At 38.7% G+C, this 24,539-nt stretch overlaps 1 protein-coding gene across 2 annotated transcripts in view; it reads right to left on the bottom strand.

Moving 5' to 3' along the window:
- Positions 1-1,576: 1,576 nt before the first annotated feature.
- The window catches only part of ACSL3 (acyl-CoA synthetase long-chain family member 3), a 37,361-nt gene continuing 14,398 nt past the window's right edge, over positions 1,577-24,539 (bottom strand). The window contains exons 4-15 of one of the 2 annotated variants that reach the window (XM_008629564.2): positions 21,044-21,153; positions 19,671-19,809; positions 17,688-17,838; positions 16,961-17,084; positions 16,732-16,803; positions 16,092-16,231; positions 15,201-15,373; positions 14,519-14,593; positions 13,675-13,866; positions 12,763-12,877; positions 8,052-8,209; positions 1,577-5,701 (exon numbers count right to left, since the gene is read on the bottom strand). In XM_008629564.2, the coding sequence (XP_008627786.1) occupies positions 5,538-5,701; positions 8,052-8,209; positions 12,763-12,877; positions 13,675-13,866; positions 14,519-14,593; positions 15,201-15,373; positions 16,092-16,231; positions 16,732-16,803; positions 16,961-17,084; positions 17,688-17,838; positions 19,671-19,809; positions 21,044-21,153 (1,613 nt within the window). In that variant the 3' untranslated portion in view covers positions 1,577-5,537. The other variant, XM_017728860.1, reaches the window with a different exon arrangement.

The following is a 24,539-nucleotide window of genomic DNA, read 5'->3' as shown; positions in this document are numbered from 1 at the left end:
TCTTTCCCTGCTGCCTCCCCTGGATTTTTTTCAGTGTACACAGTAACAGTAATTCAGGTCTACAATGCTTTTATTTGTACTTTTATTGTATCTATTTTGGATCCTATGCCTCTTTAATGGCTACATTAACATATTTTCTAAAAAATGGTTACATTTTTCCTTCCTGAAATTAGATCCTATAATAAATACCTATTTTATAGTAGTTCTGAAATTATTTCTCTTTATTAAAGAGACCCCTAACAGCATTTTAGTAGCTATAAATGCATTAAAAAAAAAGAAAAAAAAAAATCAAAGTGAATCATATTACCCTAAACGATTTGAAATAAATTTATAGTCTTAAAACCCCCCAGTATTTTTGAAAGAAAAAAACCCAAACAATTACTTGTGGGATATGCCCAGCCACTGCCCTGGAGGGATGTCTGCTGAGATAAAAGATTTTGCAATCGCCCAGCAGGACTCCCTGGAAAGGTGACTACTTTTGAGTCATGGCAAGGAAAGGTAGACCCACAATCCTTTGGGAGACCCTATGCAGATCATTCTGTAACCCATTGGTCTATCCCAGACCCTCTGTAATCCATTGGTCCCCTTGCTGATCCCCTGTATCCCTATAAAAGAAGACCAATTCGCCTCTGTAGAGGGAGAGCTAGTCCCTGGCCTCCCTTCTCCGGAGGGGACCCACAATAAAGCTCCCTTTGTGCGGAACCAGCCACACGAGCATTCTCGTCTCTCTCTCCGGTCTGGTTTGGCCTAGAGGCTGCCCTGCAGAGCTGAGCTGGAATCAGGAGCTGATAATCACTGAAGAGCTGACAGCCTCTGCAAGGGCCCTCCTGCCAGCAGCTGAGAGGAAGACACCGGACCCCGGGAAGGCGACTCCTTTCGGGACCATCTCCCCGGACCGGTCACCTCTTCCTGGGTCACAGCCTCGGACCCCACCACCAGCTGTAATTACTTTGCATATAACTGAATCTGGAGGAAGACGGAGCCTTCTCATGGCTGGTTAAAGGGATAAACAAAAATATCAGCTACACAGCAGGGAAGGTTTGACATTTCATCAGCACTATGACCCTGGGCATTTGGGGAACCTGTAAATAGAGACACAAAAAGAGGAAAAAGAGGCCTCTGTTGAGATGCCTCCAGGATGGAGTGTTACCAGCAGTGGTTTGTGAGCTTGTAATCAAAACTTGAAACTGAAGTGCTCAAGATCGCTTAAGAAGCCCAACTGCTAGCATCTAATACCTGACCCTTCAACCCACAAACTTAAGGAAAATGACACACCAAATACAAGTCCTAGCACACTTGGATAGGCAAAAAAAAGTCATAAGCCTACAGCTTTACATCAGGTATTACCACAGCCAGTGCTCTTAAAACCAGGTAAACGGCAGACCATATGCAAATAAAAATTGACCAAGCATGATTAATTTTCCTGCAGTGAAAATCCAGGCTAACCTGGTAATTTCTGTTCCTGCATTCAGTCCAAAATGGTCACATGTATTTGTAAATAAAAATATTTGACAATAACAAACACATTTCTATATTATCAACTCTGTACCACTGAAAAAACTGGATGTACAGGGACCAATTTGTGAAATTAATTTTATTTTTGAAACATGATATCCAATTACAAATAAATAATTCATACAATATAACTCAATTAGGATATACAATGTTCAGGCATTTCATAGTAACAACCAAGATCACACTGAAAATGACTTTACATTAAATAACCCATTACAACAATATACAACTGGTCATTCAATTAACATTTCAGCCTGGTCCAAGGTGTAGGCAAGTCGAAAATTGTTCCTCTTACCAGTAAAGAAACAGATGTACACCATTTTATACTGCATCCAAAGTAATACACCACAGTAATAAAAATTAAAAATGCTGCATTGCATCGCCTAAATGTAGTTTTAGTACAGAATAAAAAGTTTGTGAATTTTAGCAGGACAAAGGTTATTGCAAAGGAGTTTTATGTCCCATAGCAATTTCTGCATAACTTTACGAGCTTTACGGGGTGTTCCTAATCTGTGGTTTTGGTTCCATACCCTTCTCTGCATCCTGTCTGTAAAGCAGTGGGATGTAGGTATGTGTTACGTTCTTAGCTCCAGTCACACATTGCTCTTCACTTCCATGTCAGCAGAATCTTTCAGTGCTCAGCCACAGCTCCCCACTGAGGTGTGCTCCCGCCTCTGAGACCTGCAGCAGCAGCGAACTTGCACTGTCTTTTCTGACACATAACTTTTGAATTTCTCACCTAGTCCAGAAACACCATGCTCTGCAAACACATCTAGCTTGAATGATAGCCTGAAGTCCTGAAATTTTTTTAAAGAATTGTGGAACTTAAAGGATATTCACAGCATCCCTGGAATTTCTTGGTCAACCATTTTAATAATGAAATACATGGATTTTCACAACAGAGTAAGTAATTACAATTTCCAATGATTCAGAGACCTGGTAAGTTTGTATTTACAAAAGTTTTGTTAAAAATACCCCTCTTTTGGGGGCCCTTCAGGTGAGGTATATGCCCCTTGCTCTTAGTTTGAACTCAGATTGTTTAGTTACGGCTCTTTGCATTACAAAATCCACACATGACAGAGACCATTCCTTCCAAACATGCACTTCTCAGTTCCTATACAGTTGCCCACAGCCTTTGGGACACGTGCAGTGCACGCCAGCAGGAACTTTTGTTCTTGTGACACAGGGCATGGGAAGACAAACCAAAAAAAAAAAAGAAAAAATGGAGGGAGATTCCCAGCTGGCAAGCAGTGCACCTCTGCGGGGTTGGAACAAATCCCTCTGAAGTTGTCCTTGTGCTCAGCAATGCAAGAGCACAGGGTGGCAGCCAGAAGGACCTGGCAGCCCACAGGACCAGGACCAGGGGAGGGAGGGAGGCCCACACCTGAACTGCAGCCTGACTGGACATCCCATTACAGACCCTGTCACTGCCCAGCACCCACAGGACAAGAGGCCTCAATGGGACTTGGAAGTACTCACAATCCAGCAGTAGTTGAGTCTGTCTTTTGTTATAAATCAAAGAAAAAAACCCAATACTCATCACAAAGATTTTTAAAAGTCTTTCTGTCTCCAGCGCTGAGACTAAATGTAATGAACTGCTTTGTTTTCACATTCTGTAGAATAAATGTCCACAATGAATCTGATGCCTATTGAAGGAGGAACTACATATATCACAGCCATTTTAAACATAAACAAACCTGAACTATAAAATCAAATGCACAGTTAGACTGCAACCCCATCTTGTGACTGGATTAGTAAAAAAAATTTAAAATACTATTTCCAAACCATTTTAAAAGTTTCATTTATGCAACTTCTCCAAAGGGAATTCAAACCCTTAGCAGAACAAAATACTAACTTCAGATTTGTTTAACCAAAAGCAGATTTTCTTAAATCTGCTGCACAATGCACCAAGTGATATACATAGTACTTCAGCAATTTATTAATTTTCACTAAAAATCACAAAAATATTTGAACAATGTACAGGCTGTGTTGAGTTCTATTTAAGAACCTGTTGAGGGAGCACAGATACAAATTTAAGTGTTAGTAATGTCTAATACAGGGTGTGACACTTCCCTACAGCCTTGGCAATTTTTCCACATCTGGATTCTTCAATCATTTTTCAACATTTGTCTTATCTCTATTTGCCACACGGTTTTCATTTATGATCTGGATATCTAAAGGCAGTAATCTCAAAAATATATGGTCCCAATTTCTTTTTGTTGCTTCTATTTCCATTTGATTACTTACACCAAAATTTACCAAATGTTAACAGTTTTTCGTGGACAGCAGCAGAAGAAATCCTTAATTAGCATAGACCACCTCATAATTTCATCAAAACTCAAGTACAGGGAACCTGCTTGATAACCTTCAACTACTATGAATCTGCTTTCGATAATCAAGGGAGAGCATAAATTAAAAAAAAATACTTCAGAGGTTTATAGCATGAGAATTTGCATATCAAAGACCTCCCAAAACCTCATGTCACAAAGACAAACAGCAGGAACTCCCTCTCCCAAACTAAGCTTCTGCCCCTCAGCATTGCTGTGTGCTGCCATAGCAGGGGACTAAGTGAGCATCAGGACCTTGAGTTTTATTACTACAAGTAAATGATACACAAGAGTAATCTCCAAATTAAAGCCATTTTAATATTTACTCCATCACAACATTGTGAAACGGCATGCATCAGTCATTCTCATGTAACCCTGATTATTCTTTCCAGAAATATTTTGAAAAGAAAATTCACATCTGAAAAAAATCTGAACACTCTCACTGAAGAAGAGCCCCCATATTTTTTCAAACTATATCCCTGAATCTCTACTGAAACAGAAATTAAGACTCCTTCCCAAAGTAAGAGTTGGGTGTAACAAACCAAGCAACATAAATAACTCTGACAAATGCTTCAAATATCTGTTTTTAAAGCAAAAAGTACTGCACAAAAGAACAGAGAATCAAAGGGAGATTTTTAATGGCACAAATGGCAGCTAGGCACTGTGTGAGCTGAGAACATAACTGTCATTATGACTTTAAAAATCCCCCCCAGGAAGATGTGGGTTGCAGCTAGGGCACAGCAAGGGTCTTGTCAAACCTTCACAAACAACAAAAGAGCAAACCCAGTGTAATGTCCAAACCTAATGAGAAAAGACAAAGATTGCTACAGTCCCTCTGCTAAAAGAACACTGTCAAGCTTGTAAAGTGTTAGGAAAAATTAATGATAAGAGTTCACATTAGCACTACACAATTCAACTCTGGATGAAATGGTCACGAGTTATTTAAAAAAGGAGTTTCTGTATCTGAGAGATTATTCTTAGGTTTAACTTCTGCTGTGTTAATAGCATCTTCTGTATTAAAGGAGCTTTAACTAACACCTGCAAGAGTACCTGCCTTGAGGCAGAGCTGTGCCATGACCATCCTTCCATTTTCAGATAAAAATAAAAGTAACCATTAGGCACGTATTGAAGGTGTATTACACAAGCTGGAATGTCAAACATTTTCTCCCTCAGATTTACACAGAAAAATAGCACAGCAGCAAATAACCTGGTCCTCTGTTCAACAATTACCTTGTTACAAGCATTTTCAATGTACATAATGTCACAACATCAATACCTTCTTATCTTTAAATAATTAGGTAAAAAAAGGCCCCCAGTATAACCATTTCTTACATAGCCAAGTTCTCTCTATATACATCCAAATTTTAAAGATACAAATAAAACATTATACAGGATTTATAAATGTTTAAAAACTTGAGGCTTCAGAATCATGGTTTCCCAAAAAGACCTGGGAAAATCCACAGACTGACAAGGTAGCAGAGAAAACTGGAAAAAAGGAGACAGACACAAGTTTGCTGCCATAACATTTTACTAAACGTGCCAGTCATCATGGTGATGCCATTAGAAAGAACAGTTTAAGCTGGAAATGAGGAATGGTGGTTTTGTGTGTTGATCTCAAGCATTGAGTTGAGACAGGCAATTCAAGTATTTCCTATTTGATCCAAGCTCATCGTAGCAAAGTGGTGCAGAGGAGGATTATTTTACGTTTTTGCCATACATTCGATCAATGTCCATTTGATAGAACGCCGTGAGCTCTTTGCGTTTTAGTTTGAACGCATCTGTCACCAAACCAGTCTCTGGGGTCCAAGGATCAGGGCTCAAACGGATTTTTACTGGTATTTCAAACTTCTCCAGATTCGCTGTAAAAAGAAATATTTTTAATACAGAGCCTAAACGTAACCATTTTCCTGAAGTTAAGCACAAAAGAAGAAATCATATTCTCACACAGAAAAGCATGTGACAAATGAGGAAGTGCTCCTCCAACCTCCCACATTGGCTTTGACGACCTGTGGGGTCACAAGCAGAGTAGACAGGATCCAGCAGTACCGGTTGGTCAGTTTCCACTGAAATACTGGAATAAAGCCCAGCTGTTCAGGTATCTGTGCTGCTCCCTAACTTCAAAAAAGTCTCAGTGCATGGAAATGATATCCTCAAAACACACTCTGCTCTACCAGCATCATGGTGCTCATCATCTGGAGATAAAGTCTTAATATCCATTCAAGCTAAGCTTGAAAAAATGAGGGAGTTTGTTTTTTCCTGATAGCTGTAAATTGATCAAGAGAATTATGTTCATATAGCAGCTCTTCCCTGTATTGAAAGAGAGCAGTGCTCTCCATGTTACACCTCCTGCATAAAACACTATCATTTGCAACAGTTTCTGCTATGATTTCAGGTATGAGAAAAGAAAATCAAAGAAGAGTGGCCAACAGGCAATAATAAAAAAAAAAAAAATCTCTATTTTCAAGTTGAACTTCAAAAATACACACAAATGTATATTTATCCTGTGCAACCTGCCATTTCTAGATTTTCCTGCCCCTTTTTCTCTCTTTGGCCTTAGATTACTGGGCTTGCATTTTCAGAGATTTTTAAAATTTATCACTAAAACCCATAGTATTTAAAAATAAAGCCTGTGATACTGAAGTGAAAATCAGAAGCAAATACAAAATAACATCAAAATCACTGAATGAAAAACTACCTTTTATCAATTTAAAAAAAGTATTTAATTCTCTTCAGAATAGTTAGTGCTTCAGAAAAAAAGGAAGGCAACTTTGTACATGCTCTCCATCACAGCAGCTTCTGAGAATGACTTTGCCCACGCGCTCCACACAGTGAAGAAAGCCAGACTACAGAGGTGGGGCAAGGAAACAGCAGCTGCAGTGCTGAGACTGCACTCATGGCAGGACGGTGCTCCTGGGATGGGAGCTGGCAAGTATCTCACCAGAGTTTAATATATTCACAAGCAATGTGGAGAAGAGATGAAGATTAACAAGCAAAGATTGCTGGAAGCATGTAGTTATCCAGTGTAGAAAGGAGGAGGACAAAGGGCAAAGAGGGGCAGAAGGACATTGTGATACTGAGCAACTGCAACACAGCAGCAAACATCCATTGCAGGAAAGCGTCAAGAGAATGAGTATGGAAAATTTTACACCCCTGATGACCATTAAAAAAAAAAAAAAAAAAAAAAAAAAAAAAAAAAAATCATTCTGTAGCCATAACTGACAGTGTTATGAAAAAAGCTCAGTGTTTAGTAATGGGCAAAAGCAAAAGGAAGGCAGAAATTATTAAGAAGAACAAAATATCACTGTGCCAGTAATAAAATATCATTCTGCACCAGAACAGCCTGACAGACTATGGCCAATTAGCACGGAAAAGATACTGAGGGGGAAGAATAACCCACACCGACAGAATCACAACCACCTCTGGGACTGCTCACTGCCTCTCCCAGACCAGAGCTCAGCAGAGTCACCCTGAACTGGCAGATGGAAGGCTTGGGACAAACAAAGCATTTCTCCACACAAACTGGCCAAGCTACACAACTCACCACGAGACACTATGGACACTGATATGGAACATCTGAGTAACTCTGAAATGTGGCAAAAGTCTTCTGAAAATTACTAACTACAAAGATGCTGCTCTGGTTTTGGAAATCCTTCAGATGGAAGTGCGTGCCCCTGTCACCATGGGTTTATTTCAACTCGGCACTGGTATGTAGCATGTGAGACTGTCTGATACCTAACACATGATTATGGATCTATAGATGGCCCACACTGTTTTTGGACCAGCAGCTAAGGCCAACAAGATAGTAGAGGACATCTTAAAGAACACCAGACACATATGAAGAACTGTGATACTAAAGTGAATACAAAATAACATCAAAATCATTGAATCAAAAACTACCTTTCATCAATTTTAAAAAAACATTTAATTCTCTTCAGAATAGTTAGTGCTGCAGAAAAAAGGAGTACTTGCGAAGTTTGCCCTATTTTTATATTGTCTTCTCAGCTATATTTACCACAGTAAAAGAAGCTCCATGAAACAAAAGGACTGATCCAACTCACGTTTTGTCGTTGGGGTTTTTTGTATGAAAATTTCACTTCCTATAGGTTCTATGAAATAGACATACTCAAGGAAATATTTTTAGGGCCTATGATTATCTGTTTCACAGACACTGCAGTCCACAAGGTTGATACCGTCTACCCAGCCACTCACCTGCCATGGCTGCCTCAGCTAGCACCTTCAGTACCTCTTTTTCCATCTCAGGACTGTTACAGATCTCTTCCCAGCTTCCTTTGAATCCTTTTTTTCGGGCTAGTTCTGCGAGCTCCTTTTGATTTGGCACAACAAATCCAATGACATAAGAATGGAAACTGAGAAGCACAATGTACTTTAGTATGAATTTTACAAGTAAACAACTCTTCAAAAATAACATTACAAGTTGAGGGGTTTACACTTCATACAGAGATATTGCTCTTAACAGCTGGCTTTTGTTCACCTGATAATCTTCCTGAAATAGGACAGAAGTTACCTCTGCCTGCTTAAAAATAAGTAGAAAGAGAAGCTACTTACCTTACAGTAACTGGGTTGCTTCAAGGTGTGCTGTCCATATGCATATTCCACTGTGTCTCATGCCCAAAGCTTTGGGAAGCAGTACCCATACGATGTCACTGCGCCCTGCCTCTGCTCATGTTTTGCAACCCGGAATGGAGACTGGTGTGCTGCTTCCCTACCTCAGTTTCCTCTCAACTGCAGAATCCAGTTACTGTAGAGGAGTAGAGGACTGCAGTGAAGAGGGGTTGGAGAGCAGGTTGTGGAACGAGCATATGCACAACACATCTCAAAGGACGCCTGCTTCTGTAAGGGAAGTGGCTTCTCTTTCTCTTTCAAGTGATTGTCCATACGCTCACTGTACTGTTGGCACTCTTTGTCTGCTCCTGACAGGCCCAGAACACAGGAAGCTGTGATCTCAAACTCTTTGGGCCCTAAAGCACTATTCACTCTGAAACAGGTATTCAAGGTTTTTCAGATGGTGTAAAGTTTAGGCAAAATGTGCACAGAACCTCATACAGCAGCTTGACACATTCTAACAAAGCAGATTACAGAGCCAGAGTTGAAAGTGATCTTAGAAGAGCTCCTAATCAATTCACCTGCCCTGAAGCAGGGTCAGATACATCTAAGAGATGTTTGTCTAAATCTTTCTTAAACATCAGCAAGCACTAATGCCAATTAGTGCTTCATCACTCGTAGCATGGATAAGGTGTTCCTGATGGCAATTCCTGACTCTTCCTCTTTGAAGTTTACATCAGAGTAGTCAGATGTCCCTCCCTTTTCCACAGAAGCTATTTTTTCATTCACAGACTGTTACCTTTTTTCCTTGTCACCCTTCTAGTCTTGCTTCCTTTCTTAGGTTTATTTAGAAATATAAGCAGTGCCCCTTCCTCCTAAATCATGCCATCACAGGTCTCTGCCCAGACACTGCCATTTTTTTCCTGGACTCTTTTCATGAGGCCCATCTCTTCAGATGTGCTATATGCAGAACTCAGACCCTTTAATGCTTGGTAGAGCAAAGAGATCATTGTGCATTTTGCAGGCAATATATCTGATTATGCCCTTTACCTTCTTATAGCAGCATGGCACTTGTCGACTGATGTCAGCTCCTACAGAACTGCTACCAACTGGTGGTTCTCACCCTTAATTTCTGCAGTTTATTTAGCTGTAAGTATCATTTACAAATCCTCTCTTTAAACTTACTGTTGTTTTCAAGCAGGTCTCCCCATCTAGCCAAGCTTGCTCTGAATTCTCAGCCTATCCTCCACTGTAGCTTTGGTTCCATTCCCACCTTAACTATCTACAGATTTGTTAAATCTTTTCAACTCTCACCAGACAGATCATTAATACAAAATATGGAAACATAGCCCTGGCATGCAGATTACTGTAGCTATATCCCTTAAGGTCTTCAAATATCTCTAATTATGCTTTTGGTTACTGCACATTGCAATTTCTCCTCTGTTACTGGCATGAATTATAATGGGCATCTGACAGGAGTTGAGAAGACTGAACCAGAGTCCATTACAAACACAGACTTCCCTGGCAGCATCGTCACAAGCTTTGCCTGCCAGCTTGAAACCATTTTCATTTTTCTCTTCCTGATAATGTATTACAGGATGATTTCAGATTAGCCTCAATATCACTACTGCTTCCATCTCACCTTCTGGCTTTGACTCTGTCCCATCTTCCACCACACACAGTCGTGCTGTACTCTGTACTGAACCCCTGTAACTTTGTCTATGGTCTGCTCCCTACTGTGTATGTATTGTGTGTGAAGGCATCTAGGACACAAAGGACTCTGGCACTTTCATCCCTGGCTCCTGTAGTCTTTTGACATGCTCAAAATCACATCCAGCAATATCAACAGCATCTCCATGGATGAACAGCATACAGAAGTAATCAGCTGGCTGAAAAGCATCAAACTTTCTGTTCATCTAAAATCCAGCCCCTAGACTAGAAGTGTACTTGTTCTGGACAAACAGGTTCACCCAACTGCTTTTTTCTTGAAAGAACACCTTGGAGCTCACAGTTCCTGAAACAAGTAGCTTTTCATTCTGTGCCACAAAGTTAAAGCTTCACTTATTGCAGTTCAAATGCTAAAGCACTGTTTAGTCTTGAGAGGTATCCTGAAGGTACATCTTCCCTCTTGCTGTTTCTTATGCAGATCTTCTGTACTTGGTAGCTTTGTCAGTCTTGGAAGTGATTTTCAGTGGAAGTTGGTCCTCAAGACCTCCTTAGTCATCTCTTCCATGATGAAAGATTTTGCCAAAATGTCTGTCCTACACTAGGCAGCCTCATTCCCTCGCTGTGCTTATGATTCTACCCCATGTATGGCTCTCAGACCTATGGTCAGAAACTTATTTAGTGGCACTACATATAGATACCACTGTTTCTATTCTGTAAAGTCTGGTCCTTATCTCCTTGAGATTACTAAGAACTCCCTCAGGTTTTTTGCCATGTTTCCTCATTCCTCAGGTAACTGAGTTACTAGTTTTCCTGAGGTGATGCTTGAAACCCACTTCATTTGTGTTGGATAGGTGAAGTGTTGACAAAGCAGTCAGAGTCTCCCCTGACAGAGCTCTAATCCTGACTCCTTTCAGCAAATGTTTTTATTCCTTATCTCACTTATTTTATCTGAAGTCAATACAGCTTTTGAAGCAGCAATATCATGCAAACAATTCTGATTCCCTACTACCATGTTCAGAGGAGCTTTGCACCCTAAAATCTAAGGTCAAATCACGTATTAAACCCATTTGTAAGTCCGCCCTCCTTGTCCTTTTGCATGTGGGAAATGGAACAGCTACAAATATAAAGGACTCCTCCTGCATACAAGATCATCCAGGCAAAGTATAAGGAGAAACAGGATCTAAGAAAGGTCACAGGTTACAAAATCTCTCTGAGCTCAGACTGCTGAGGTGAGCACATATCCACAATGAAATGTGCATATGGACAATCATTCAGGGACTCTTACATGGCTACTCAGGCTACATTACATACATAACAGTATTAAGAAAAAATACAGCCGCAACAGAAAAACCCATCTGGAATGTCTTGCCTTGTTTGTCCCTGGTCTGGACTCTTGTTTGTAAATTACCTTTAAAAATTGCTCATAGGTTTTCCTATTTTTAAGTAACAGACACAACATGGCCTATCAGAGTCAAGTGTCTGTCTAGCAAGTGCATTTTAGCTTCCAATGTTATGTTGACCTAGAAAAATTAACACAAAAATTTGGTAGCGTGAGTCCAATAGTGAACTGCAATCCTAGAAGAAAAGAAATCACATGTAGGAAGCTCTTTCTCCACAGATTACAGAGGGTGCTTGGAACAATCACAACTTCGGGCTGTCAAAGTGAGCAAACATGAGACTCACTCAGTGAGTCCAAACCACAAGTAAAACTTAATAGAATGAAAATTTTCTCAGAGGTGGCAGGCCCAATGCATGGCAGCCTACTGATCCAAAACTGTCAAAACCAACTAAAGTTACAGAATGCCTACCATTAGTTAACATACCCTCCCCACCCCCCAAAATTACAGAGAACCAGGTGAACAAACCAAAAGTTGGGGTTTTTTTTTATTTATTACCACTGAGCAATTCTCTGGTATGCTTGTCCTGGCATCTATCAAAACAAAGTGGGAATCAGAATGTTTCTGATCACTCAAAAGCTCCAAAATAACTTTCCAAACATCAGTGTCAAGTGTCAACAGGAAACAAAGACCACCTGAAGTACATTTATATCTGTAAGAGCTAAGAAATTATAGAAACAGAAACTTAAGACATGTCTGAGCCCTTATCACCTCATTTATTAGTACACATATAAAGCAAAAAGAAACAACAGTTGATTGCCATTTATTGTGTGTTTGCACAGTATTTAGAGTGTGTTTTCTCTCAAGCTTAAAGGTGGTGTACTGCAAGGGTTAAAGAAAAGTAACTTTAATTCACAAGCCAGCTACTGGGCTGTTGGTGGTTTTTATCACCACCTTCCTCTGAAGTGCCACAGTAACTTCCTCTGAAGGACAGATCACAACTAAACACAGCAAGGAACTAGGTGTCCTAGGGCTTCTAAAGGTAATAATCTCCAAAGTGCTTGAGTGATGTCTGTAATTAATGCAATAGAGCTCAGCTGCTTTTCAGATTGGGGAAGGGGGAATGTAAGACTCATTATTGGTATTTTCCAATAAATTATGAAACAAATGAGAAAGGAAAAATAAAAATAGATTTCAGATCTTTTAGTTTTGATAGTTATTCCATTGTATTATAAGTAAAATCCCTTCTTTAACTGATTTTAAAAATTCCACACATTGAGTGGCAAAAAATTTTGCTTATGGCTTCAAGAGGACAAAGAACAGAGCAGTAACAAAGTATCAGCTGCTCTTACCTGCTTGCATACGCACAAATATTATCTACCAGTGGGAGATTCTTCAGAGCTGCTTCTACTTTGCCAAGAGAAACATATTCTCCTGCCTGCAGTTTTACAAGATCCTTTTTGCGATCTCACGAGGAAGAAAGGAATTAATTGTTAATTACAGAACAGAAAACTTCTAGACAATTGATTTTAAATTTTTCTGAAATGCATATTTAAATACCAAAACTGACTCATGTTTGGTGAACGTACCAGAAACCTTTAGTATCAGGTTTCCAGACTCTGCATTTTATCAGTCTCTCCCACCAAAATGAGGGACGTTACAATTCCATGCATTTTCTGCCTTTAGAACAGCATTTCCTATAAGACAGCACCATCATGTGCATGGAAGACAACTGGAACTGTGCAAGAGCCACTGTTAGCCAGGAGCACACATTTTCTGCTGTCTGGTTCAGACCCACAAGGCAGGATTTGCACCATTTGGTAACATTACATTATTTATTTCAGACTAAATCCATATTTAAAGAGCAACTGTTCACCTTTTACTTGAAATATAACATTAGGAACCAAAAATTAAGCCCAAATTACTTGACGTTATTGTACACAACCTTACAAAACTATACAACATATAAGGCAGCTTATCTACTCAATTAGCTTATATTTAACTCTCTACTTACTATCCAGTCTCAGTAACTTAGGGAGTCAATATTAAGACTGTTTCAAAATGAAAAAAAAAAAATCAAATTCTAAGACACAAACAAGTTTACATTAACATATCAGAACTTCCCTGGGATACATGGGAAGGCTTTAGACTTCATGACAAGATATGGAGGGATTTTTTAAGTTACTGTATTTCACAGCCCTGAAAAATGTGTATGTACATGAATATATATACATACACATGTTTACCTGAATTTATTAACTCACCAATAATTTTTAGACACCCATCATGATGAAACTCTCCAATGTCTCCAGTATGGAGCCACCTCTGCCCATTCTCATCAACAGTGAAATCTTTTCTGGTTCGTGCTTCATTTTTGTAGTAGCCCACAGTCACATTCTGCCCTCCAATAAGGATCTCACCTCTAGGATATGGTTTATCAGTGTTGTAATAGCCACCTAAAAAGATCGGGGTTTTTATTAAGTTAATGAGAATGAAAACATATTCCAAAGGAAAAATTCATGCCATCCTTCTGGCAGTAGTAAGTAATGTGCTTTATCAGTTTCACACAAAAATAAAAATTTAAAAAAAAAAAAAATTGCCTCATTTTTGGAAAGAAAAAATCCATAAGGCCTTGCATTAGCCCAAAACACCCTTAAGTATTACGTATTTCTACTCTACAATACATAAAAGCCTACAGTGAGAGAGGAAATCACCTAAATGCATTTCAAAATTTATTACATGTATTTTATAATGTATTCATTAAGCTTCCATCCTACATGACAATTTTTTAATGACTTTACTAATGATACTATGAAGATTATTTTATAATAATTTCTTAATGGCAACTGAAGGTATTGTGCATACTACCCAGTCAAAGTGCCACTTGCACTGACAGCTTCTGTCTGGATATTTTCCTGTTTAGAAACCACTGAGGAATTTATTTTACCTTTCTTCTCCCCAGGAGCAAACTTTTATAGGTGAAGGTAGCATTTAAAAATCTAAATAGCCAAGAAATACTCTTCTAATTACTGCTACTGAGCAAAGCCCAATAGAAAAACACAGTTCTTACAAACACCTTACAATTTAATCATATGCAGGAATTCTCACCTTCTTCCCAGTTCATTAACTTGATTTCACAACAGACCAAAGGTGCTCCCACTCTTCCTGTAGTGTAGTCCCAAACTAGAATTTAAAAAAGAGCATTTTTCAGAAAAACATTTAACCAAAACTGATTAGGATTAAAAAAAAAAAAAACAAAAAAATCTTTTGCTGTCAGTGAAAATTAACTGCTATGTATTTTTGGACTTTAATTCAGAGAACCAAACTTCCAAGAAAATCAATGGATTTAGCAAGACAATGCAGATAAACTTCTTATTCTGCTAAGAGAGTAAATGGCTGTATTTACAGATACTGTCAGTTACTAAAAGGCAACTGAAACCATTAGGCTCTGTTACATGAAATTAAAATCTGGTGCAGGCAGATTTTAATTCCTAACAACTTAATATACTCACCACAATATGAAAAAATTTATTCATTTGAAGTGGTAAGTGCAACAATGCCAAGATCCCATTCACGCTAGAATGGTTTGCTCTATCACAAACGAGAACATCCATTTTACATGCAGGTCACCTGCTTTAGCACAATGCATCCAGACCAGCACTCCCACTGGTTTATACATTTTTGGGAACATCTAATTCTAGGGTTCCCTGACAATGTTTGGTGGCACCACCAAAGGGTCAGAGCCGAGCCCCACAGAGCTCAATGCGGGTGCCAGCGCAGTGCCACCCACCTTCCATGATGGTGCCAGCCCCAGCCGACTCGGTGAGGCCGTAGCCCTGCCCCACAGGGCAGCAGAAACAGATGTTCATGAAGCGCTGCGTGGCCGCCGACAGCGGGGCGCCACCGCACAGCAGGAGGCGGATCTTCCCGCCCAGCAGCATCCGCACCTTGCGGAAGATAAGGCTGAAATGCAAAGGGAAAAGTACATTTTGGGGCTTCAAAACAAAACAAGAGAGCACTGAGTTTAGGATCTGAACTGAAAGCTTCCACTGTCTTCAAATATGCTTTTATGATATCCAAGGAAAACCCTGAAGGAGCACATTGAAGTTTTCAGAAATACCGGCACAGATTTCTAAGCTTGTGTCATGTTCCAGTTTGAAGATGGGTTAAACATTTCAGAACATATATTTAATGAGGCAATTGTGTGATTTTCTCCTAAAAATACTTTAAGTTGTATAAATTTTGCAATTACATTATCCTTTACTCTCACTGAAGCCCAGAGTTAGACTCAATGATCCTTGTGGGTTCTTTCCAATTTGAGATAGATATACTATTGCTCCCTTCTGTGAAAATGAAGGGTCTACAGTTTTCTGTAGGAACAGACTTCTCATCTTACCCAAAAATTGTATAAATCTATTATTAAATTCCTGATGAAAATGCAATAAATGTAAATTTTCAATTTACAAGTTCCAAGTTAAATAACACTCACTTAAATTTTATCAGTAAATATTTAAATCCATCACACAAACTCCTGTTTTGTTGTTTCAATTTATGCTCAAGTATAGACTTGTTCATGTTCGAAGTATCAACAATAAGATGAAGAAAAGCACAAAGAGCTAGATACTGCTCCTGTGGTAAGACTTTGATTTTTTGGTGCCATTAAAAATAAAGTTAATATTACCTATCACAGAGTGGGGTAGTGTAACCTTTGGAAATCTGTTCCATTTTGTAGTTGTAGGCCAATATAAATAGATTCCGCTGGAAACTGGTCATTTCATTCACTTTATTCATGACGTTTTTGTAGATTCGATCCATGATTTCCTAGTTATGTAAAAAGATGAACTTTAAGTCAAAGAAACAGAAATCCAGAATTCAGTACAGCAAAAAGAAAACACAATCTAGAAATTCAAGTATGTTTCAGGTGACAACCCACTCCCAGGTCCCCTCCTATTCCATTGCTAAGACACAGCAAGATGTTCATGGAAAGGAGGAAAGCAAAATCTGGGCAAGAGCAGCAGTTAACCCCCAGCTGCCTGCTGCCAACTCTCTTTATTCCACCACTGTAACAAACAATAAATGACTAAGTAAAATGGGAATCTAATCCCTATTGCCATCTTAACTTTGAAAAAGTTTGATGCTCATATCATGATTATCCCCAACATACAAATAAGCACCAAAATTATTATTTTAAGGCAGCTTAACATCAAAGATTCTACCTTTTCTATTTAAGTGATCATGGTATTAATTTTGTTGCTAAAAATGGAATTATAAGTCATATTTTAAAAAAAGCTTTAAAAATTATTCATCCTTCAGTTACTTACCGGAACAGCTGCCATTAGAGTTGGCTTAAGTGTAGTAACATCCCCTTTGCTTCCTTTCTTTATTTTAGAGGACTAAAGTGAAGAACAAGTTTACTAGCAGACACATTCAAGATCTTTAACATGAGAAACAGTATTTGTAGTATTTTAAAAGAAATATTACAAAGATCTGATGTAAGTAATTTTTTTAAAATTATTTTTTTAACATAGCAGACTTACATCTACAACATACCTGGTCAGCCAGGGTCTGAGGGGAAGAGTAACCGATGCGGCACCCGTGAGACAGACACACAAGCTCAGCACTCAGCTCCAGAACATGGGCAAGAGGCAGGTACCCAATATAAATGTCTTTTTCCCTGCAAAGAATGTGTAAAATATAGGTTTATGCTGTATCACTAGAGTCCTCAGGTGAATCATTAAGCACAATTTATGCAAAGTTTATTGTAGAACTAGAGAAAGTAGAAAATGCCTTCGAGCTTGAGAACATATTTCAAGTCACACAGGTTTTGTTTCAAGAATTGAATATTATGTACTGTAGGTTTAAGGCATGAACAAAAGGTGATGGTTACTCATCCCAAGACAATTAAACATGCGTTATGGTTGCAAAGGCAACTCACTGGATGAGATTAAAAACTGGACCAAATAGAAAGAAGCCACTGAGTTTAAACATTAAGCAAGGGAAGCCCTGCTTAGGGAGGCTTTCAACCACTCTAGTGGAAGGCGGCCTCGCAGGCTTTTGTATCCTGGTCTTGCCCACACACTGAAGAGAAGAGAACAAAGAGTACATGAAGTAGTCATGTGTAGCACAGTGCTGGAAGATGCTCAGACATCAGTGCATAGTATGATGTGTCACAGCCACAGCAATATAAAAGAGTTCATATTTTACACAGTAATTAAACTAAAATTAAATGCAACTACATGACTTCTTTATTTGCTGGTAACTAAGGGTAGGTACGTACCCCAGATTCGGGATCCTCTCAGCCATTCCAGTTATCCCAGCAATTATGTTGCAATGGGAGATCATAACTCCTTTGGGAATTCCTGTGGATCCACTTGTGTACATGATCACTGCAATATCCGAGGGCACAGGCCTGGATGGCTGTTTGTTTCCTACAAGTTGTTAAAAAAATAGGATGTGTTATGTGTGGAGGGCCTCTCGGGCTGGGAGATGACACACTGACACATTTCAGCAGTCACTGCGGTACAGCACCACAGGACTCTTGCTATTACATTCTGCTTTTGCTTAAAGAGATTGTAGTCAAACTTAAGTGCCTTCACAAAGAGTAGGAACTTTGCGTTAGCTGAGCAATACTTCGACTGATTGTCCTTATCACCACAACAACAGTTTTCCTATTATGTTTCCCCTACTCCTGCAGTGGAGAGAACAACAGGCAGAGCTTTGGCTTCTCCAAAGCACCACTGAGCATCCCTGCCTCGGGAAGGTTCACTGCCCTGATTCCAGGCTGCCACAGGGTCCATCCCTCTGTGCCAAGCTCCTTCCTCACGTGCTCCCTGGCAGGGAACAACACACTGCCTCATTTGCAACACCTGAAGCAAAGCACTGCTGAGCCAACCTGAGGTCCAATCTCTATAAATATTTAAAAGAAGTTCAACAGCTTTAATTAGATTAAAGTGCTTTTTAAATACTTGTGCTGAGAGCAAGAAAATACAAAAACTGCTGTGCTTACTCAGAGGAAACTGCATCACACACAGTGCATGTGGCACAGTGCACACACTAAATGAGAAGCGTGAAAGCAATATTTAATCATTTCCCACTCACTGAATCCTGCCTATCCTGCACAATGAACAACACAGAGAAAAAACATAAGCAATAGCTCATCTACTTAATATTAACTGGACATGCTTGACCATAAACAATTCATGATAGCATTTCACAGTTTATGAACGGTTAACTTGACAAAGATAATGTTCCTTTATTGTAGTGCAGAGTATGTGATATTTAAAAGACTGAAGAAAGATTAAATACCTTTTTACATAGCACATAGATTAACAAATTTCAATGAGCCAATGAATTACAGCAAAAATTTTTCTGCTGGTATTGTATTAAATAGTTTTAACGGTACATAAGACTGGTATATCAAACAGGGAAAACCATCTTCTGAAGAAATTGAGAGCTCATTATGTTAGGAGCAAATCTGCCATTCCCCTGAACATCAAGAGCAAAGGGACTGACCACCCTCTTTACTCCTAAAATACAATCCAACATTCCTGTGCCTTCAGTAGTCATAAGATTCTGAAAACACAAAGGATAAGAATAGAAGAAAGCAACTACTGAATATAACGAAATCTTAAGATACTAGGATTGTCAGCTCTTCAGAGCCAAGAATAAGAATTTCTTATGATTATAATTAAAATAACTTCTAAAATACCGAATTTTAGTTCTAAAAATATTACATAAATTAGAAACAGATTTCAATGAATTTACATAGTAGATCGATGCTTTCAGAAATCAGAACCTGGTCAGTAAGTGACCAAGTTCTATCAGATTCAAACAGCTATTTTACATTTTGCTATCTGTGAATTTTACAAAAATTAAGGTTAACAAATTACTTATTTCTTTTGTTATAAAATACACAATGATTTTCCTTCTGTGCCCCGAATAACCTGGTTTTAATATGTCTGATCACAAGAATGCTTTCCAAGTTTCTATCCTCTATTAATTGCTTATCCTAAAAGCTATCCTTCAACCTGTGACACTTGATTATGGAGTAGTTTTTACTCTGTTGAAAAACAAAACAAAACAAACTTACACCCCAAAATCCAACCACCCACAACCAAAACAAAAAAATTACACAAATTTTAAAGGAAAAGGAGATAAAGGGTTAAATCTGCGTAATTTTGAAATCTGCAGTTTCTCCAAGTTTATTCAACAGGGTCAAATTAGGGCACCAAATGAGATGGTCCAAACAGGAAGAACCTACCAGTGTCTGCCTTGGCCCCCATGGCTTGCACAGATGCCATGGTGTGAACAATGACACCCTTGGGGAACTCTGACCACGTTGTGGGTTTGCCATCCACTGTAATTATGTGTTGCAGCAGTGGAACTTGAGAAACAATTTCCTGTGGAAATGAAAAATGAGTTCAGAAATTAAAAATTAGTTTTATGCCAAGAAGAAAAAAAATCCAAGAACAAAAACCTCCATGCTATCTGCTGTATACTTTTTAAAAAGCATTAATATAAAACATCTGAGAATTTTAAAGGATAAACTTTCCGAGCTCAAATAGCTGCAAAGCTTGAAGCTTTCCAATTTTAAGTCCAAAAACCTCTCCAACCATTTACTGATTTGTACCTTATTTCATGAAAACCCCACAAATAAGACTGCAATGATTTGTAAACGTAATTGACTTTTCCCTCCCATAGAACACTGAGAGAAACTGTTGACACTGGGCTCACAATAATTCTTAGGCTGCTCGTTGGTTATTATGCTATTTAAAATAAGAAACAGTTAGCAAAAAATATGGAAAATTATTAGTTAAGCATTTCAAGCAAAGTATGAGTTCTAAGACATTTATCAGTGTTCTTGTGGAAGAAGAGATGATCACCTCTAGCAGAGCAAACACATTCTCTTACTGCAAGCTGAAATAAATGTGCATGGCATATATACTGTCATTCTAGTAACTTCTTTTTAAAGTTTGGGAAATTCTTATTCAAAATTCCACAGCAGCACAGTTTTTCATTAAAACAATTGCCTTATCTGAAAGGTCCAGTTTCCCCAAAACACACAATGATGAAACTCATGCAGATTAGTTGTTCCACTTGGGTATTCCATCAGGGTCAGTAAGTCAAAAAAGTTCTTTGACTGCTCTAATGTTTAGTGAGCTTTTTTTTTCCCCCCTGCATGGAAAAAACAGCTCTAACTCTTCAAACACCCATCTTTATATTAAAAAGCCATTCACTGCTGGGAAAACATCTGATAATAAGCCAGGAGCATGATCACAGTTAGCTCTTCATACACAGTTTATATGTTTTTCTGTTCTTCCCATTGTTACATTTATAGGTACTAAATCCACCCAGAAGCCACAGCAGTTTATTGTAAAGGTGCTTTTCCAGGCAGCATTCCAGCTCTGCAATACTGCAAATTACTCGTTCTCCAGTCACTGAGAAGCCTCAAATCCACTGAAAACAAAATACCACTTTTCTGTACATGAAGAGAGATACATAAATCTTATTCCAAAAGTGTCTGCCTTATGGAAAGGCAATAAATCATTGTTCTGTACAATGGAACCAGGCCATTTCACAGTGATAAACACACACACACACACACACAGGGAAGAGATAGAACAGTTTTCTGACCTTCAATTTTGTTTGCATCAATTCTTTACTAGTAATGATGGTGGTCACCTCTGTTTCATTCAACCCATGAACTATTGCTGGGCCTCCCAGAGTGGCATACAGAGTAACAACTGAAACACAAAACAGAGGAAATGGTCAATCTCTGGGTTACATTTGCAAGTACAATTTACAAAAAAGAACTGAGATTTAATCTATTCCAACTTAGGCAACACAGTAATAATATCTGTCAACTCAGAAAGGTGGGACAGTTTTATACCTAAAAAACCTCTTCGCATGGATTTCAATACAACACAATTTTCAGTTACTCACAGAAGGAATAATGAACAACCATTCCCTATGTGACTGTTTACTCTTACTCTTTTCCAAGGTCTAATTAGATGTACCAAAACCACATCACCTTATGCAATTCTCCTGGATCTACTCTCATGCCTTCACTGCTTTTACCATCTGAAAAGTAGGCAAACCTTCTCAGTTTAATCACCATGTAACATTTCTCTTGCACACAAGGAAAAAACCAGCTTTCATTCTTGTGACTTCTCTTTCCAGAATTCACATACTCTGTTACCAACCTCCTACAACTGACTGCTAATAACAAATTATTACAGCATGGCAGTATGTGTCATCAGCAGAGGAATTCTCACACTCAGGAACAAATCTATGACTATCCTGTTCTGCCATCTATTTAAACAATGTAATAAAGGTTTAATCACCACAATCATTAAACCCTGAACTGACATCATGAGAATCATACAGAATAGCAAGGAAGAAAATATTTAGAAAATTGACTATAAGAAAAATTGTTTCCTGTTTTTAAGGTCAGCTCATTAGCAAGCATATTAAACAATGATTTCATAACACCTTTAAAATAATATCTAATTTCCTGCCATTTTCAATGGAACTGAATGAGAGGAGACCAGAAGAGACTAGAGAAGAAAAAGGCAGCTAAAAAATGAAGAGAAGTATTGCTCTAAAAGAAAAAAAATTTCTTATTTTCCAAGCTGAACACTAAGCTGCGACATCTCAAAAAAGCTCTGAGGTCAATCAAGACAATCAATTACTAAAAAATATCCTTGCTGGGAGTTTTGTCACATCAGGTACCTGAATATCTTCTGCTTTTTAGTCTGTATTTACCTGAATACTTGAAGAGCATAATTATGAAAATAAGACACCCCATTGCACATTAGAACTGTACTCCCTGCAGCAAAGATTAAAACTTAAAATTAAATAAAGTTCTGTTGTATTCTAAGATTTTTTTCCTAACATTTTAAATCCAAGGAGTTACTAACCCAATGCAGCATACTACAGAAGAACTCAAAAGCAGTTTTCTTACACAGAAAAGTAAATAGTTGACCTCTACTTATTTTTTTCTTGTTAAAACAGTCCATCATAGTTCAGAACTGTTGCAGGGCAAATGCACATGCACTGTGTTTTCTTTAATTTGGTGGGAGCAAAGTCCAGAAGAGTGCCTCTATTCGTTCCCACGAGCTCTCTCTACTTACTGCAGTGACCCCTGTTATATAAACATGTAGCAGAAATTCAGCTGCCCCGAGCCAACAAGCAGAACCAAGCCCACAACACTGCCCAGAAGGCGAAACATCATCTCGGGTATAACCATGGAGGTAATGAATAACTCATCTACAAATAAGTACATTAAGACACTCAGAGCTATATGACAGAGCCAAAGAGAAAGAGAGACCATTTATATGATGGTGCACTGATGTCATGGAGAGAACAAAACTGAGCAATGACTCTCATCTCTGAAATTCTCACTTCTCCACACTGGCACCTGAAACATTTTCTGGCAAATCTGAAAGTGTTGATAATTTTTTAATCTCCTCATTCTCTTGAAAACACACTGAGAAGGGGTTATTTTGTATTCACCTTTATGAATGAAATAGTACAAGTGAGTCTTTGTTATCTGACCAAAGTCTTGACATAAAGAAAAACCCCAACACCACTGAATTTGCCAGCTCATATAAAAAGACAAAACCTTGCCCTAAAGAAACAAATAGAACTTTTACAGTTTATTTCAAGGTAACTGGAATGTTAAACTCAGTATTTCAGCATCCATTGTACGTCAAAAATAAAAAGCAAAACGGACCTTTAAAGGCCTCAGACAAATCTATTTCTGACAAAACCACTTCTGCTCAAGAATGATTGAAAAATGAAACCTAACCTCTCCTATATCACCATTTGGTTATACACTCTTGTGTTTTATCTGCCTACCCTGGTGAAGAGCTGTTCACACACACAAAAAGGTACTTAGGAAGAAAATCTGTTTTCATGTTAGTACTACTACTTCTGTTTTTGAACTAGCAATCCCACTCCACCTCCTGCAAATACAAGACTTAGAGAACTTCAAGAAATGTTACATTTAAAATCAAGCAAGTATTTCTAGCTATAAAATCATTTGTTTTGCAAGCAATCCATAACAAACACCACTTTCCTCATTTTAATTCTGTAGTGCAAAAGGCATTCTCTCTCTCCAACACTATGCATGAAGCAGATGAACCTGCTCTGTTGACATCAGTTCTGGGCCCACACCATCAGACTGAATACATTTCACATTTGGAAAGAATGTCCCAACACCCCCCAAAGCAGTTAGCTGGTATCAAACCTGCACACTGAGAAATGCTAATGTAAGCCATTTAGCAATGTCTTCCCACTCTACCACTTCAACATCATCTGAATCTTCCAATTTGTTCTGCAAACTGCCTGTGAACACTGCACGGCTCTCTCTTCATCTGCCAGCACAAGTCAGCCAAGTTCACAGAAGATGACACAGCTTAGATGCTGAACACCACGTCAGAGTGTGTGCTGAGGCACATCGCAGTAAGGGGATTTAAAGCACTAATCCAACAAACCCAAAAATACATGCATACCATCCTGCTCACAACATCCAGCCTCTAGCTCAGATTCTTCCCCCTTCAAATTACAGATTTCCCTAGGATTTGTAAATGTGCTTCAGTTCCAAAGGAAAAAAAAATGATACAAGCCTTTGCATTTCATTCCAGGATAGTCACTAGGAGTCTGACAGATCCCAAAAGCGATAAAAGGGAACTGGCACCAAGATATGTAGTTTAAAAGCAACACAGGCATCTTATCTGAGAATAGTCTGTGCAGTTCTCTGCTCTGGTAGGCAGGCCAGCAGCATTTACTCACTGAAGAACCAACTAAAAACATCACCAATTTAGGCTGGAAGGCACCTGCAAAGATCACCTGCACACACCATCCACTCCAGCAGAGGGCTCAGAGCCATGGCCAGTTTGGATTTTATGGATCTCCACAGATGAAGATTTGTAGTGGTTTGGTCCAAAATACTCATTACTGTTTATCTGCTGTGAGATAAGAATTAGGAGAAATGCAAAGCAGGCACCAAACTTGAAAGAATATAAAGAAGTTTATTAACAGACCTAAAAGAAGAAAAAAAAAAATTATACCACCTTCAGAACTCTCCTCCTCCCCCCACCTTCCTCCCTTCTCCCACTGACAATGT

This window comes from Corvus brachyrhynchos, unplaced genomic scaffold (assembly GCF_000691975.1).
Source record: "Corvus brachyrhynchos isolate BGI_N302 unplaced genomic scaffold, ASM69197v1 scaffold223, whole genome shotgun sequence".
In the NCBI taxonomy this organism is placed as follows: domain Eukaryota; kingdom Metazoa; phylum Chordata; class Aves; order Passeriformes; family Corvidae; genus Corvus; species Corvus brachyrhynchos.
The sequence above is the reverse complement of the archived record's forward strand: the minus strand, read 5'-3'. Positions and strand labels throughout refer to the sequence as shown.